Source organism: Carassius auratus, chromosome 2, assembly GCF_003368295.1.
Source record: "Carassius auratus strain Wakin chromosome 2, ASM336829v1, whole genome shotgun sequence".
Classification (NCBI taxonomy): Eukaryota; Metazoa; Chordata; class Actinopteri; order Cypriniformes; family Cyprinidae; genus Carassius; species Carassius auratus.
The window spans coordinates 3,843,968-3,860,115 of NC_039244.1; the positions used below are offsets into that span (position 1 = coordinate 3,843,968).

Below are 16,148 nucleotides of genomic sequence, written 5' to 3' on the forward strand. Positions count from 1 at the left end.
CCCAGGTTAATGTTCTAATTTGCATATTTGCGGTACAGTGTCACTGATTGGACGAACGCAGCATGTGACCTGTTTATGAAAAGGCTATATTGTCAACTGTACCATCACGTTTTTACACGCATCCAAAATGTATGTGATGTGTGACATAGAAACACATTTGGTTCTCATATTTGTCTGTTGATGGTGTGCACTTATACTTTATTTTTCAGATGGCACATGGAGCGTTTCTGTTTGTCACAGAACTAGGGGAATATTCTCCACATCGACCTGAAGAATCAAATGATTTAAAAGGGTTGATAATGATCTTTATATTCTGCATTTGATTTGTTAATTCAATAGACTAGACTTAAGGTGTCTGTGTGTGGAAACCATTAGACATCTGTGTTTGGTAAATTACATTTTTTTTTTCAAATGTCACTCTTTTCATTCAAAATCTGATTTTTTTTTTTAATTCCTAATAAAAAGTTGAGAGTTTCTCTCTCTCTCTCGCTCTTTCTCTCTCTCTGTCATGATTATTAGAATCAATTCTGCTGAGATTGTCAATTATTATGCACTTTAACTGTGTTATTAAATCTAACTTAAAGGTGCTGTATACCACACTCTCAGAAAAAAGGGCAAAAGCTATCACTAGGACAGTAGGCCATCCTTTCAAAAGGTTCCTGCTTGTACTCTATATACTCCTAAAGAATGCACCTGAATTGTTCATAGGCTAGCAGAAATGGTACATATAAATACTTTTTAAAAGATCCCGCCCCAGTGACAAATTTTATCCGGTTGAAAAGTGTTATATGCAGATAAAAGGGAAGTCAAGAACAGAACAACCTTAAGATACAGGAATAGAAACACAATGACTGCATTTGCAAAGAATTCATTCTACATTTCAATCGGATTTTGGCTCATTTTAGGTGAGAATAGTACATGTATTGCTGTGTTCATTTCTAATAGATTGTGCAAAGACAGGTTTTATGCTAATCTGTTCATGATGTTTTTAATGTGTTTTACTTGAGGATATACAGTAACAAATTAAGAAGTGACTTATTGTTGGATGTATTGGACTGTGTTTTGTTTAGGTGTTGAATGCCACACTGTTATGTCAAACAGTACATTAACTGTTCAGACTGGAGGATCTGTCACCATCCCATGTCATTATGATGAGAAATACACACAGCAGAAGAAATACTGGTATTCAGAAAATAATAAATCTAATACATACACAAACACAACAGAGGAGAATCTGTCAGTAATTGATCATCCTGATCAGAGTCTCTTTACTGTGACTATGAGAAACCTGCAGAACAAACACACTGGATATTATTACTGCATTGTGGAGACTGGAGAACAACCACCGATAAAAGCAATATATGAGCCTTATCTCAAGATTCAACCTGGTAAGATATTTAGCATTTGTTTTTTATAACATATAATTTCAAGTTCTTTTCATTTTAAACACTCTCTCATTCCTCCTCTATTATGTTATCTCAAATGACGCGCGCGCATGTGTGTGTGTGTGTGTGTGTGTGTGTGTTCAGCTCCTGATGTGTCTGTGGTGAGCAGCAGTGTATCTGGACATGAAGGTGGTGATATCAGTGTTCAGTGTTTCTACAGTTCTGGATATCAGAATAAAGTCAAACAGTGGTGCAGATATAAAGATCAGAGATGTTACACAGTGGGGAGGACTAACACATCCCAGAATTCATCAGTCCAGATCAGTGATGATGGGAGAAGATCCTTCACTGTGCTGATGACTGGACTGAGACTCACTGATTCTGGCTGGTACTACTGCTCTGCTGGAGAGGCACTGAATCCTGTTCAACTCACTGTAATCAATGCAGAAAAGGGTACCTTTTTAATAATTCATAAATTTTTTGCTACCACATATAAAATACAACACTACTAAACTTACTTAGTAATTTTTTACTTGTGTATACAGGCACTGTCAGTGACACAGTGTAAGTAATGAATCTGTTTTCTGTAAATGGCTTTCCTTTCATAATTATATTTTTGGAATTGTTTGTTTCTGTTTTATATATTTCATGACTAACAGTCACTTCATCTTTGCTCTGGTGAAAATCATCCTTTTGTCCTCTTTTTTTTTTTTTTTTTTTTTTTTTTGTCTTTGCAGAATTGAAACCGGAACTCTCAAGAATAATAAAAATGGAAAAGAAGACACAGTAGCAACTCAAAAGTACATGTTTATTGTTAAAAATAAAATTATTAGGGCTTAATCTAATTCCAAAACCTTTAAGCTGAAATACTACTTTGACAGACGGCTTTTCACACTTGGAAATATTTCATTCTGAGTAATTCTAAGCGCTGAGTGAACTCAATCCTGGGTTATCTTGTTTAACATTTCACACTGTTCATAATTTACTCATGATTAACAATTAACTGTGGTTATTCATAAACTGACATTTTACACTGTAGGTTAGGCTACATAAACAAATATAAAGTTTTTCTTGTATGGATGAAGTACAATTAAATCTCAACTCCAACTCACTTGTTTTCTGTCATGCTGCACGCTTCTAAAGGTGAAACATAGACTTACTTCTCCTGTGGGTAAAAGCAGGGTTTAGCCTATAACGATCATAAAACAGGATTTAAAGCAATATGAAAAGCTCTAGAGTTCATATGAACAAATAATTTTATATGAAGTTTCTCTTTTGGAGCTCTTTGAATATAAATATTTACAAATGTTTCATTATTTCCCACAGCAATGAACTCCTGACTGCGTGGCTTCCAGCTTCAGCTGTACTTCTGCTCTCATTGATTCTGATCAGTGTTTTCATCTGGAGATGGAGACGGAGACACAGTCAGTTTCAGCTGCACTACATTTCTATTTCAATCGCTGATATTCTGACATTTATTTCGACAGCACAGATTCTATATATCTATATTTAGTTAATGGCTGATATTTTTGTTTCCCTTTTTTAAAATGAAGAGCAAGATAAACACCAAATCAGAGGGAGATCCAGCAGCAGAACCACTGACGTGGTAAGTCCTTTATAAGAAGCAAGTTATGAAAATGTTCATTATGATAATAAAGTGTCATGGAGCATGGAGTGAAATGCACATTTATTATATTATATTATTGAAATGTCCATTCTCCTTTACACAACACCTCAGCACTGATTGTAATCGAAGACAGAAAAACATGTTTATGCACTAATTTGATCTAATACTTTTAGGGTTTTTTAGGTTGTATATTTATTTAGCAAATTTGAATTGATAAAACTATTGACTGTATTTTGAGATAATATACCCTCTCAGTTAATTTTAGTATACAAGAATCTTTATCTCCCTCTTCTTGGTAACGAAGCTTTTTTTGTTCCTAAACTTTTTCATGCTAATTTCAAATATGTCAAATATGAGAAAAGAAAATGCTTTTGTTGTTTTTGTGTAGCCTTCCTTCTAAATAGCTTTATATCTTTACACTGGTTTATCCAAGGAACAGGTCATTCAGTAAGTGAGTCATATGTTTATTATATCCACTTCCTTCATCAGATTGATTCAGAATGGGAACCGATGAGATCATAAGAATTAAAAGAACAAGCTACTAAGAGGCATTTTTCCTAATTGGATGTTCATGTTTACACTGATCCAACACGGAGGAAATTTCCATTTGATTTGTGCAGCATATCAAAAATATAAATCCAAAGATATGACCAACAACCTTGCTAATTGAATGTAATGAACATATTTAATATAATATTTCTGACATGCAACACTATTAGCATACTTTACTCCACTCACATATTTCCAGAACACGTAGCCTACTCTCTTTCTTGATGTAACTGTTGTTTAATTGTTTTGTGTGTGCTTGAATGAAATGCAGATCAACTCTAAAGCAGAAGATCCTGTGATGTACAGCACTATAAATGATGGAAACCCAAATGTAAGTATACACCTGGTCTTAATATTACTGTTTTACGGAGACCATAAATCCTCTTTTTCTCAGGCATGTCCTGGTCAGGATTTCTAAATTGCTTAAAAAGTCCAGGTTTTGGCTTTTTTATTTCTTATTTGCTTAGCTTTGATGGCTCTCTATAGATCCTGGCTTCTCACATGCCTCACGATTGGTTGATTATGTACAATGCCTGCACACTATTGGTCAAACTACTTATGAGTAATTACCTTCAGCAAGTATGCAAACAATAGGAAAACAAAGCCAAAACCCAGATATTTTAGGCAATTTAGAAAAAATCCTGACCAGGACAGGTTCAAACAAAAAGAAGATGCATGTTCAAGCTAAAATAATGATTAAAAAATATGACACCTTGAGTAAAATACTTTATCATGTTTAATTACGATCCCTTCCTCCACAGGATCCCAACACGGACATAATCTACTACAGCACTATTGATTTTGTTGCTGGGAGTGCAGCGGTGAAGCCTCCAGCAGGTGGCGCAATATACAGCATAATATACAGCACTGTGGATCCACACTGACTTCAACATTGAGAAGAACTCAGGAACACACCTTCTGACCAAAAGAAACAAAATCAACAGCAGAGAACTGTCATTGTCTTTTAGCACTACATAGTTTTGTATTTTGTATTATCGAATCTGTTTAATTACTTCACAGTAAAAATATTTTTTTTTTTGTTTACTTGTACAATGTTATTTTCTCTGCTATTTGCATTATTACAAACAAGCACAATAAAAAGTATTGCAGTCTAATTTGACTCAGACTATGATATAGTGTTTCCATATTTCTCTGCTATTAATTGTGTTTCAAAATCTTTTGAGATGTAAAAGATTTAAAAACATGGACAGTTTAGATTTTGTATGATCATCAATTAGTCATGCTTGCATGTTTAAACTTATTTTATACCAACCCCCATGAACCCCTTACCTCAAATGGAAAAATGATTGAACACAAGATAAAAACTGAAAGTTAAGCAACCAGTTACACACAACAGTTTGTGTGTTGATAATTTTCACGCTTCTACAATGTAACATTTTGTTCAGTGTTTGTCAGTTCAGTAAGAAAGGGGCTAAAAGTGTGAGGTATCTAACTGCAAAGTGGCTACTTTTCTCACTTGCTAATGTTTATGTGGTTTAAGGCGATATTTCTGCTCTTCCTCTGAAACAGGAAGAAGCAGAGACACTGCAAGAAGTGACCAGCTCCTCTCATGAACACACACTCTGCTGTAGACATGATTTACTCTCTGATTCTCTCTGGGATTTTACTGCACATCACAGGTAAACAATTATAATACTGTCGTAATAGAATTATTAAACTATTGTATGCTATTTTTTAACTTCTATTGTTAAAATTGTTTAACTTGAAATCCTTAAGCTAGTAATTGTTTACTATTGCAACTTTTCCATAATGTGCAGTTTATGGATGCTTACATTTTTTCCTACACTGAATCTTGTCTACAGATGGAGCTGGAATTCAGAGCATGAATATTGCAGTGATATCTGGAGCACCTGGCATTATTCCATGTCTCTATGATGATACACATAAAGAAAACCGAAAATACTGGTGTCAGGGGTCACACTGGGTCTCTTGCAGTATATTGGCATATGCAAATAATACAGGAAAATATTCCCTTACTGATTATCCAGCCCAGAGTATTTTTACAGTGCAATGGAAGAATCTGAAGACCTCAGACTCTGGATATTACTGGTGTGCTGTGGAGACTGGTGGCGAAATAGACAACGGTTATTATTTGTATCTGACGGTACAATCAAGTAAGAATATCACATTTATCCATTTTACTGAAATATAATAATGTAGATATAAGTAATATTATAAGTAATGTAAAAGGGTGTTGTCAGGTTATGTGTGATAGAGATTTATTATTGTAAACATAAATAAAACTGAAATGTCACTGACATGACACAGCAGTGACTAATTAAAAACAGTGGTGCACATTATACAGTACAAGTTTAGTTTATGTTAAAGTAAGCACCAGTACACTTACAGTAATAAATGCAAACTAATAATAATAATAAATAAATAAAACATCTACTTTGGTTTATATCTGATCACTGATTGTAGAATAAAGTAGGACTTTTGCAGTAGCAGTGTAGGAGATGCAGCTTGATGTCAGGATTGCATACTGGCAAAAGGAAATAGTATCATTGCTATTTAGAGTTTAGCCGCTAGAATCATTTAGTAGACTGCAATGATCCGCATAAGAATGTACATTTTTAGTCATATTGTTCGATTCGAGAATTATTTTAAAACAGAACTGTTTTTGAATAGTTAACACTTTATTATAACAAGAAGACTTACATATTTGCATTTCGTAAACAATAATAAGCAAATTTACAAAAAAAATCTTATTGTCTTTTGATGGTTTTCAGACCCTGATGTGTCTGTGGTGAACAGCAGTGTATCTGGACATGAAGGTGGTGATATCAGTGTTCAGTGTTTCTACAGTTCTGGATATAAGAGTAAACTCAAACAGTGGTGCAGATATAAAGATCAGAGCTGTTACACAGTGGGGAGGACTAACACATCCCAGAATTCATCAGTCCAGATCAGTGATGATGGGAGAAGATCCTTCACTGTGCTGATGACTGGACTGAGACTCACTGATTCTGGCTGGTACTACTGTTCTGCTGGAGATCTGCAGGCTCCTGTTCACCTCACAGTCACTGAATTCAAAAGAGGTAAGATCCCAAACCAATTCAGCCATTAAAAATTATGTCTCTCTCAATGCACTAAAACTAACCTCATGTCTTTCTCTTCTTTAAAACATTTACAACTGGTCCTGTAGCTACACCATCTCACTCTAAAACAGACATGTACGTGTAAAAATTCTTCACCATTTAAAAGAATCAATCAAATATTTGTTCTAGCCAAAATATTTTAATGTGATCCCTAAACAGCCAAGGGTTGTAAAAAGGCCAAAACTTTCATTTTATATGCTGTGAATCTGTAAAGTGATAGACTGATGAAAAACTTCATTTTATGGCCTTTTAAAATTGATGTGATCACCATTCAAATTATATTAGTAGTATTTTATCTATTATTATTATGTTTTTATTTTTACATTGTTTTGCAGGCACATAACTCACCCAACAACCAACATGAATCCTACAAGTATGAATAAAATAATAAAAAGTATGGAACAGCTAAACAGAATTATTTGAAATATTTCTGTAAGATTCTAAATTCTGACATAATAAATGTACATTATGAGTTAAAATTTTGAGTCAGAACTTTTACATACGAAACTTGATCACTAAAGTTTTTTTTTTTCTTTGCTCGTAAATGTGCTAGTGTAACAAACAGCTTCTTACATTAAAAATAAAATTAGGTTCTAACTAAGAAACTAGTTTCTCCATTTCTGTTTTTGTCTGGCAGCTATGACAGCTTCAAGACCTGTGACAGATGTGTAAGTGTGAACAGTGTGAACGTTTTTCAGTCGTTCCTAATAACTGTATAACCAAACTGTTTCATGTCACCATGTTATTTTTAATTGCAGAGCTGAAACCCATCCAGCTCAAACATCAGCCACAAAGACTGTTAATAGTGAAATACACAGCACGGATGAGAAAAACAAGTATTTAAGGCATTTCAATCTGCAGTTGTTTGAAACTATGTCTCTAAATTAAAACAAAGCTTTGTTGACTGTGCTATCACGTTTTTCGAGCATCCAAAATGTATGTGATGTGTGACATAGAAACACATCTGGTTCTCATATTTTTGTCTGTTGATGGTGTGCACTTCTGTTTTATTTTTCAGATGGCACATGGAGCATTTCTGTTTGTCACAGAACTAGAGGAATTTTCTCCACATCGAACTGAAGGATCAAATGATTATAAAAGTGTTGATAATAGGCTTTATATTCTGCATTTGATTTGTTAATTCACCAGACTAGACTTACAGTATCTGTGTTTGGTAAATTACTAATTTGGGCCCGGTTTCCCGATAACGCTCACTCTTAGCGCGCTAAGAAGACCTCGAAAGATACATCTTACCAAAGTTTTTTATGTTCCTAAGTGTGTTCCCCGAAGTGTCCCTTAGGAAGCTTCTTAGCACGCTTCCTCTTACGTCCGACGTAACAAGAGCGCTGTCCAAAGTGAGGGTGCTGAATTAGTTGGCATCGATTGCTCATGAATCGATTTATCACTTCACGCGAAGGTGCAATACAGCGTTAAGAAAGACAACACGTTCTATGCAAATGAAACATTCCTCAAATTATTATAGTAACATTTATTTTAACATATTTTAAGTTATCAGTAGAATATAGACTATAAATTTAATTATCAAATGGTCAGTAATATGCCTCTCGTCAGAGGAAGTTGAAGTTTTGCTGGATGTTGCCACCAGGTCGGAGATCACACCCCTGTGGTCCACTATAACCTGCACGTTTATGGCCGCGTATCCCTTTCTCGATGAGTAGCCTACGCCTGATCAATCACTGATGAATTGGCGATAGGGATGAGTGTGCCAGGATGTAATCCCTGGCATGGTTCAGAAGGGCATTGGTGACAGTGTGGAAGCGCCTTTACACCGAGGTCTTGATTAGGCCGTAGCCCTCTCCCACGACCTCGATGAATCTCTCTGTAGCAAAAAAAAAAAATTAAATAAAAAAAAAACCTTGGCGCTGGGCTTCAGGGCTTAAAACAAAATTCTGCCGCGTTAGCCTGGCATAAGCGCAGGTCTGAGAAGGTCCAGCAGCTCCATAATGAGTTGTCTTGGGAGCCAATTTTTTTTTTTTTTAATATAGCCACATCAGGCAAAATGTCAGAATGGCTTAAGTTTTGCCGAATAAAAAAAATTACATGGCTCCGTCTTTGATTCAATACAAGGACACGTTGGATCGCTGCTATGGTCACTTACTGGATACAACCATGATTACCCATTTATAGATCTTAGCCATTTAGAGCCAAATTGTTTGCCAGATTTTAATTATCAAAAAATGTATTTCCAATTCGCTTTAATTACATTACGAAAAAGCCTAGGCTAATTACCACCATATTAGTTCTGATACCACATAAAGTCAACTTTATAAATAGGCCTGTATCCATTGTGAACATAATTTATTATGAGTCTTAAAAAATAACATAAAATCATTGTTGAGCCACAACATTGTCAACATACTATAGTTTGACTTGTACTTCGCTGCGCTGGTTTCTAAAGACTGCTGTACAGTAGCGTCTTGAGCTCAAACAACGCTAAGAGAGAGCTTACGAATGGTCCAGACCAACCTTACGAAAGTGTGACTTACAGAAGATATACTAAGCGTACGAACGTGTCGGGAATCGTGCCATAAGGTTAAGAGAGAGGTTAAGGAATAGGTTAAGAACTACTTAGCGATAAGAACGTTTTGGGGAACCGGGCCTTGTTTGTTTGTTTTTCCAAATGTCACTCTTTTCATCCAAAATCACATTTTTTTTCTAATTCCTAATAAAAAGTTGAGAGTTTTTCTCTCTCTCACGCTCTTTCTCTCTCTCTCTGTCATGATTATTAGAATAGATTCTGCTGAGATTGTCCATTATTATGCACTTTAACTGTGTTATTAAATCAAACTTAAAGGTGCTGTATACCACACTCTCAGAAAAAAAGGACAAAAGCTATCACTAGGACAGTAGGCCATCCTTTCAAAAGGTTCCTGCTTGTACTCTGTATACTACTAAAGAATGCACCTGAAGTATTCATAGGCTAACAGAATTGGTACATATAAATACTTTTTAAAAGATCTCGCCCCATTGACAGCTTCTATCCGGTTGAAAAGTGTTATATGCAGATAAAAGGGAAGTCAAGATACTCAAGAACAGAACAACTTAAAGATACAGAGGAGGAGAAACACAATGACTGCATTTGCAAAGAATACATTCTACATTTCAATGGGATTTTGGCTCATTTTAGGTGAGAATAGTGCATGTATTACTGTGTTTTTTGTGAGGTTTGGATAGTTTTTTGTGAGGATATAACAAATTAAGAAGTGACTTATTGTTGGATGTATTGGACTGTGTTTTGTTTAGGTGTTGAATGGTACATTGGTTAGTCAAATGGTACATTAACTGTTCAGACTGGAGGATCTGTCACCATCCCATGTCACTATGATGAGAAATACACACAGCAGAAGAAATAATGGTTCTCAGGAATTGATAGATATAATACATACACAAACACAACAGAGGAGAATCTGTCAGTAATTGATCATCCTGATCAGAGTCTCTTTACTGTGACAACGAGAAACCTGCAGAACAACCACACTGGACATTATTACTGCATTGTGGAGACTGGAGAACAACTACCGATAAATATAATATATGAGCCTTATCTCAAGATTCAATCTGGTAAGACATTTAGCATTTCTTAATCACATATCATTTGTGATTTTGGTTTCTTGATTTGAAACACTCTCTCATTCCTCCTCTATTATATTATCTCAAATGACTGGTGTGTGTGTGTGTGAGTGTGTGTGTGTGTGTGTGTGTGTGTGTGTGTGTGTGTGTGTGTGTGTGTGTGTGTGCGTGAGTGTGTGTGTGTGTGTTCAGCTCCTGATGTGTCTGTGGTGAACAGCAGTGTATCTGGACATGAAGGTGGTGATATCAGTGTTCAGTGTTTCTACACGTTAAGATATCAGAATAAACTCAAACAGTGGTGCAGATATAAAGATCAGAGCTGTTACACAGTGGGGAGGACTAACACATCCCAGAATTCATCAGTCCAGATCAGTGATGATGGGAGAAGATCCTTCACTGTGCTGATGACTGGACTGAGACTCACTGATTCTGGCTGGTACTACTGTTCTGCTGGAGAGGCACTGGATCCTGTTCAACTTACTGTAACTGAGGCAGAACCAGGTACTTTTTTAATAATTCATAAATAGTTTGCTGCCACATATGAAATACAACTCTACTAAACTTACTTAGTAATTTTTTACTTGTGTATACAGGCACTGTCAGTGACACAGTGTAAGTAATGAATCTGTTCTCTGTAAATGGCTTTCCTTTAATAATCATATTTTTGGAATTGTTTGTTTCTGTTTTATATATTTCATGACTAAAAGTCACTTCCTCTTTGCTCTGGTGAAAATCATCCTTTTGTCCTCTTTTTTTTTTTTTTTTTTTTTTTTTGCAGAATTGAAACCGGAATTCTCAAGAATAATAAAAATGGAAAAGAAGACACAGTAGCAACTCAAAAGTACATGTTTATTGTTTAAAATAAAATTATTATGGCTTAATCTAATTCCAAAATCTTTAAGCTGAAATACTACTTTGACAGACGGCTTTTCAAACTTGGAAATATTTATTTCTGAGTAATTCTAAGCGCTGAGTGAACTCAATCCTGGTTATGTTGTTTCACATTTCACACTGTTCATAATTTACTTCCGATTAACAATTAACTGCGATATTCATAAACTGACATTTTACACTGTAGGTTAGGCTACATAAACAAATATAAAGTTTTTCTTGAATGGATAAAGGTACGATTAAATCTCAACTCCAACTCACTTGTTTTCTGTCATGCTGCACGCTTCTAAAAGTGAAACATAGACTTACTTCTCCTGTGGGTAAAAGCAGGGTTTAGCCTATAACAATAATAAAACAGGATTTAAAGCAATATGAAAAGCTCTAGAGTTAAATGAATAAATAATTGTATATTCTTTGAATATAAATATTTACAAATGTTTCATTATTTCCCACAGCAATGAACTCCTGACTGCGTGGCTTCCAGCTTCAGCTGTACTTCTGCTCTCATTGATTCTGATCAGTGTTTTCATCTGGAGATGGAGACGGAGACACAGTCAGTTTCAGCTGCACTACATTTCTATTTCAATCGCTGATATTCTGACATTTATTTTGACAGCACCGATTCTATATATCTATATTTACTTAATGGCTGATATTATTGTTTCCCCTTTTTTAAAATGAAGAGCAAGATAAACACCAAATCAGAGGGAGAACCAGCAGCAGAACCACTGACGTGGTAAGTCCTTTATGAGAAGCAAGTTATGAAAATGTTCATTATGATAATATAGGGTCATGGAGCATGGAGTGAAATGCACATTTATTATATTATATTATTGAAATGCCCATTCTCCTTTACACAACACCTCAGCACTGATTGTAATCGAAGACAGAAAAACATGTTTATGCACTAATTTGATCTAATACTTTTAGGGTTTTTTATGTTGTATATTTATTTAGCAAATTTGAATCGATAAAACTATTGACTGTATTTTGAGATAATATACCCTCTCAGTTAAGTTTAGTATACAAGAATCTTTATCTCCCTCTTCTTGGTAACAAAGCTTTTTTTGTTCCTAAACTTTTTCATGCTAATTTCAAATATGTCAAATATGAGAAAAGAAAATGCTTTTGTTGTTTTGTGTAGCCTTCCTTCTAAATAGCTTTATATCTTTACACTGGTTTATTCAAGGAACAGGTCATTCAGTAAGTGAGTCATATGATTATTATATCCACTTCATAGGAACCGATGAGATCATAAGAATGATTTATTAAAAGAACAAGCTACTAAGAGGCATTTTTCCTAATTGGATGTTCATTTTTACACTGATCCAACACGGAGGAAATTTCCAATTGATTTGTGCAGCATATCAAAAATATAAATCCAAAGATATGACCCACAACCTTGCTAATTGAATTTAATGAACATATTTCATATATATCTGACATGCATGACTATTCGCATACTTTGCTCCACTCAGATATTTCCAGAACACGTAGCCTCTCTTAGAGGATTTTGGTTTCTTGATGTAACTGTTGTTTAATTGTTTTGTGTGTGTTTGTATGAAATGCAGATCGACTCTAAAGCAAAAGATCCTGTGATGTACAGCACTATAAATGATGGAAACCCAAATGTAAGTATACACCTGGTCTTAATATTTCTATTTTACGGTGACCATAAATCCTCTTTTTCTCAGGCATATCCTGCTCAGGAAGTCCAGGTTTTGGCTTTTTTTCTTATTTGCTTTGCTTTGATGGCTCTATATAGATCCTGGCTTCTCACATGCCTCACGATTGGTTGATAATGTACAATGCCTGTGCACTATTGGTCAAACTACTTATGAATCATTACCTTCTGCAAGTATGCAAACAATAGGAAAACAAAGACCAAACCCTGATATTTTAGGCAATTTAGAAACATCCTGGCCAGGACAGGTTCAAACAAAAAGAAGATGTATGTTCAAGCTAAAATAATGATTAAAAAATATGACACCTTGAGTAAAATACTTTATCATGTTTAATTACGATCCCTTCCTCCACAGGATCCCAACAAGGACATAATCTACTACAGCACTATTGATTTTGTTGCTGGGAGTGCAGCGGTGAAGCCTCCAGCAGGTGGCGCAATATACAGCATAATATACAGCACTGTGGATCCACACTGACTTCAACATTGAGAAGAACTCAGGAACACACCTTCTGATGAAAATAAACAAAATCAACAGCAGAGAACTGTCATTGTCTTTTAGCACTACATAGTTTTGTATTTTGCATTATCGAATCTGTTTAATTACTTCACAGTAAAAAATCTTTTTTTGTTTACTTGTACAATGTTATTTTCTCTGCTATTTGCATTATTACAAACAAGCACAATAAAAAGTCTTGCAGTTGTGTGTGAAAAATAATAATAATTTGACTCCTCCTTTCCCTCCATTTTTAAACTCAGACTATGATATAGTGTTTTCATATTTCTCTGCTATGAATTGTGTTTCCAAATCTTTTGAGATGTAACAGATTTTAAAACATGGACAGTTTAGATTTTGTATGATCATCAATTAGTCATGCTTGCATGTTTAAACTTATTTTATACCAACCTCCATGAACTCCTTTACCTCAAATGGAAAAATGATTGAACACAAGATAAAATCTGAAAGTTAAGCAACCAGTTACACACAACAGTTTGTGTGTTGATAATTTTCACGCTGGCTTCTACAATGTAACATTTTTGTCAGTGTTTGTCAGTTCAGTAAGAAAGGGGCTAAAACGATTAAGTGTGAAGTGTCTAACTGCAAAATAGCTACTTTTCTCACTTGCTAATGTTTATGTGGTTTAAGGCGATATTTCTGTTCTTCCTCTGAAACAGGAAGAAGCAGAGACACTGCAAGAAGTGACCAGCTCCTCTCATGAACACACACTCTGCTGTAGACATGATTTACTCTCTGATTCTCTCTGGGATTTTACTTCACATCACAGGTAAACAATTATAATACTGTCGTAATAGAATTATTAAACTATTGTATGCTATTTTTTAACTTCTATTGTTAAAATTATTTAACTTGAAATCCTTAAGCTAGTAATTGTTTACTATTGCAACTTTTCCATAATGTGCAGTTTATGGATGCTTACATTTTTTCCTACACTGAATCTTGTCTACAGATGGAGCTGGAATTCAGAGCATGAATATTGCAGTGATATCTGGAGCACCTGGCATTATTCCATGTCTCTATGATGATACACATAAAGAAAACCGAAAATACTGGTGTCAGGGGTCACACTGGGTCTCTTGCGGTATATTGGCATATGCAAATAATACAGGAAAATATTCCCTTACTGATTATCCAGCCCAGAGTATTTTTACAGTGCAATGGGAGAATCTGAAGACCTCAGACTCTGGATATTACTGGTGTGCTGTGGAGATTGGTGGCGAAATAGACAACGGTTATTATTTGTATCTGACGGTACAATCAAGTAAGAATATCACATTTATCCATTTTACTGAAATATAATAATGTAGATATAAGTAATATTATAAGTAATGTAAAAGGGTGTTGTCAGGTTATGTGTGATAGAGATTTATTATTGTAAACATAAAGAAAACTGAAATGTCACTGACATGACACAGCAGTGACTAATTAAAAACAGTGGTGCACATTATACAGTACAAGTTTAGTTTATGTTAAAGTAAGCACCAGTACACTTACAGTAATAAATGCAAACTAATAATAATAATAAATAAATAAAATATCTACTTTGGTTTATACCACTACACCAGTAAATGTTGTTTTTGAGAGACTATTGGTTTCTCCAGTTCATCTCTTACTGTTGAGAGATGAACTGAAGGTTTTGAGCAACTTTTTTTGGTAATCTATTGTGTGGTGATGTTTATAAGAATAGTATGAGAAATGCCCTTAGTGGTTTGCAAATGTTAAGGATGATTCAAGAAGAGATGTACTGAAGCGACTGAGAAAAACTGTAATGCACCGCCTCAGTTTGTTATGGTTTGGATAAATCTGATCACTGATTGTAGAATAAAGTAGGACTTTTGCAGTAGCAGTGTAGGAGATGCAGCTTGATGTCAGGATTGCATACTGGCAAAAGGAAATAGTATCATTGCTATTTAGAGTTTAGCCGCTAGAATCATTTAGTAGACTGCAATGATCCGCATAAGAATTTACATTTTTAGTCATATTGTTCGATTCGAGAATTATTTTAAAACAGAACTGTTTTTGAATAGTTAACACTTTATTATAACAAGAAGACTTACATATTTGCATTTCGTAAACAATAATAAGCAAATTTACAAAAAAAATCTTATTGTCTTTTGATGGTTTTCAGACCCTGATGTGTCTGTGGTGAGCAGCAGTGTATCTGGACATGAAGGTGGTGATATCAGTGTTCAGTGTTTCTACAGTTCTGGATATCAGAATGAAGTCAAACAGTGGTGCAGATATAAAGATCAGAGCTGTTACACAGTGGGGAGGACTAACACATCCCAGAATTCATCAGTCCAGATCAGTGATGATGGGAGAAGATCCTTCACTGTGCTGATGACTGGACTGAGACTCACTGATTCTGGCTGGTACTACTGTTCTGCTGGAGATCTGCAGGCTCCTGTTCACCTCACAGTCACTGAATTCAAAAGAAGTAAGATCCCAAACCAATTCAGCCATTAAAAATTATGTCTCTCTCAATGCACTAAAACTAACCTCATATCTTTCTCTTCTTTAAAACATTTACAACTGATCCTGTAGCTACACCATCTCACTCTAAAACAGACATGTACGTGTAAAAATTCTTCACCATTTAAAAAATCAATCACATCCAAATATTTGTTCTATATTAATGTCTATATATTTTATTTATTTTAGCTAAAATAATTTAGCTCCATTATGTAGTTCCAAACATTTATACACATATTATATTATATTATATTATATTATATTATATTATATTATATTATATTATATTATATTATATTATATTATA

General features: G+C 34.7%; 3 protein-coding genes and 1 pseudogene across 3 annotated transcripts; all 4 read left to right on the top strand.

Annotated features, from left to right (window-relative positions):
- The first annotated feature begins 826 nt into the window (after positions 1-826).
- On the top strand, positions 827-4,665 carry LOC113112868 (CMRF35-like molecule 1). Its single transcript, XM_026278788.1, has 9 exons — positions 827-905; positions 1,071-1,388; positions 1,530-1,838; positions 1,931-1,949; positions 2,123-2,185; positions 2,712-2,809; positions 2,939-2,991; positions 3,833-3,892; positions 4,323-4,665. The coding sequence occupies exons 1-9, from the start codon at positions 848-850 to the stop codon at positions 4,443-4,445; spliced, it is 1,101 nt and encodes a 366-aa protein (XP_026134573.1). The 5' UTR covers positions 827-847; the 3' UTR covers positions 4,446-4,665.
- Positions 4,666-5,048: 383 nt separating this feature from the next.
- LOC113112922 (polymeric immunoglobulin receptor-like) lies at positions 5,049-6,881 on the top strand. The gene is made up of 4 exons (XM_026278861.1): positions 5,049-5,201; positions 5,385-5,696; positions 6,315-6,623; positions 6,731-6,881. The coding sequence occupies exons 1-4, from the start codon at positions 5,132-5,134 to the stop codon at positions 6,766-6,768; spliced, it is 729 nt and encodes a 242-aa protein (XP_026134646.1). The 5' UTR covers positions 5,049-5,131; the 3' UTR covers positions 6,769-6,881.
- Positions 6,882-9,406: 2,525 nt separating this feature from the next.
- Positions 9,407-13,557, top strand: LOC113112880 (polymeric immunoglobulin receptor-like; annotated as a pseudogene).
- A 97-nt stretch (positions 13,558-13,654) lies between these two features.
- On the top strand, positions 13,655-15,835 carry LOC113040135 (polymeric immunoglobulin receptor-like). The gene is made up of 3 exons (XM_026198413.1): positions 13,655-14,135; positions 14,319-14,630; positions 15,498-15,835. The coding sequence occupies exons 1-3, from the start codon at positions 14,066-14,068 to the stop codon at positions 15,833-15,835; spliced, it is 720 nt and encodes a 239-aa protein (XP_026054198.1). The 5' UTR covers positions 13,655-14,065.
- The last annotated feature ends 313 nt before the right edge of the window (positions 15,836-16,148 follow it).

Coding starts and splice junctions, on each gene's coding strand:
- LOC113040135 (XM_026198413.1), top strand. CDS start 14,066: ATGAACACACACTCTGCTGTAGACATGATTTACTCTCTGATTCTCTCT. Junction 14,136..14,318: donor GATTTTACTTCACATCACAG/GTAAACAATTAT, acceptor TCTTGTCTACAG/ATGGAGCTGGAATTCAGAGC. Junction 14,631..15,497: donor GTATCTGACGGTACAATCAA/GTAAGAATATCA, acceptor GATGGTTTTCAG/ACCCTGATGTGTCTGTGGTG.
- LOC113112868 (XM_026278788.1), top strand. CDS start 848: ATGACTGCATTTGCAAAGAATTCATTCTACATTTCAATCGGATTTTGG. Junction 1,389..1,529: donor TTATCTCAAGATTCAACCTG/GTAAGATATTTA, acceptor GTGTGTGTTCAG/CTCCTGATGTGTCTGTGGTG. Junction 3,893..4,322: donor TAAATGATGGAAACCCAAAT/GTAAGTATACAC, acceptor CTTCCTCCACAG/GATCCCAACACGGACATAAT.
- LOC113112922 (XM_026278861.1), top strand. CDS start 5,132: ATGAACACACACTCTGCTGTAGACATGATTTACTCTCTGATTCTCTCT. Junction 5,202..5,384: donor GATTTTACTGCACATCACAG/GTAAACAATTAT, acceptor TCTTGTCTACAG/ATGGAGCTGGAATTCAGAGC. Junction 6,624..6,730: donor AGTCACTGAATTCAAAAGAG/GTAAGATCCCAA, acceptor CTGGTCCTGTAG/CTACACCATCTCACTCTAAA.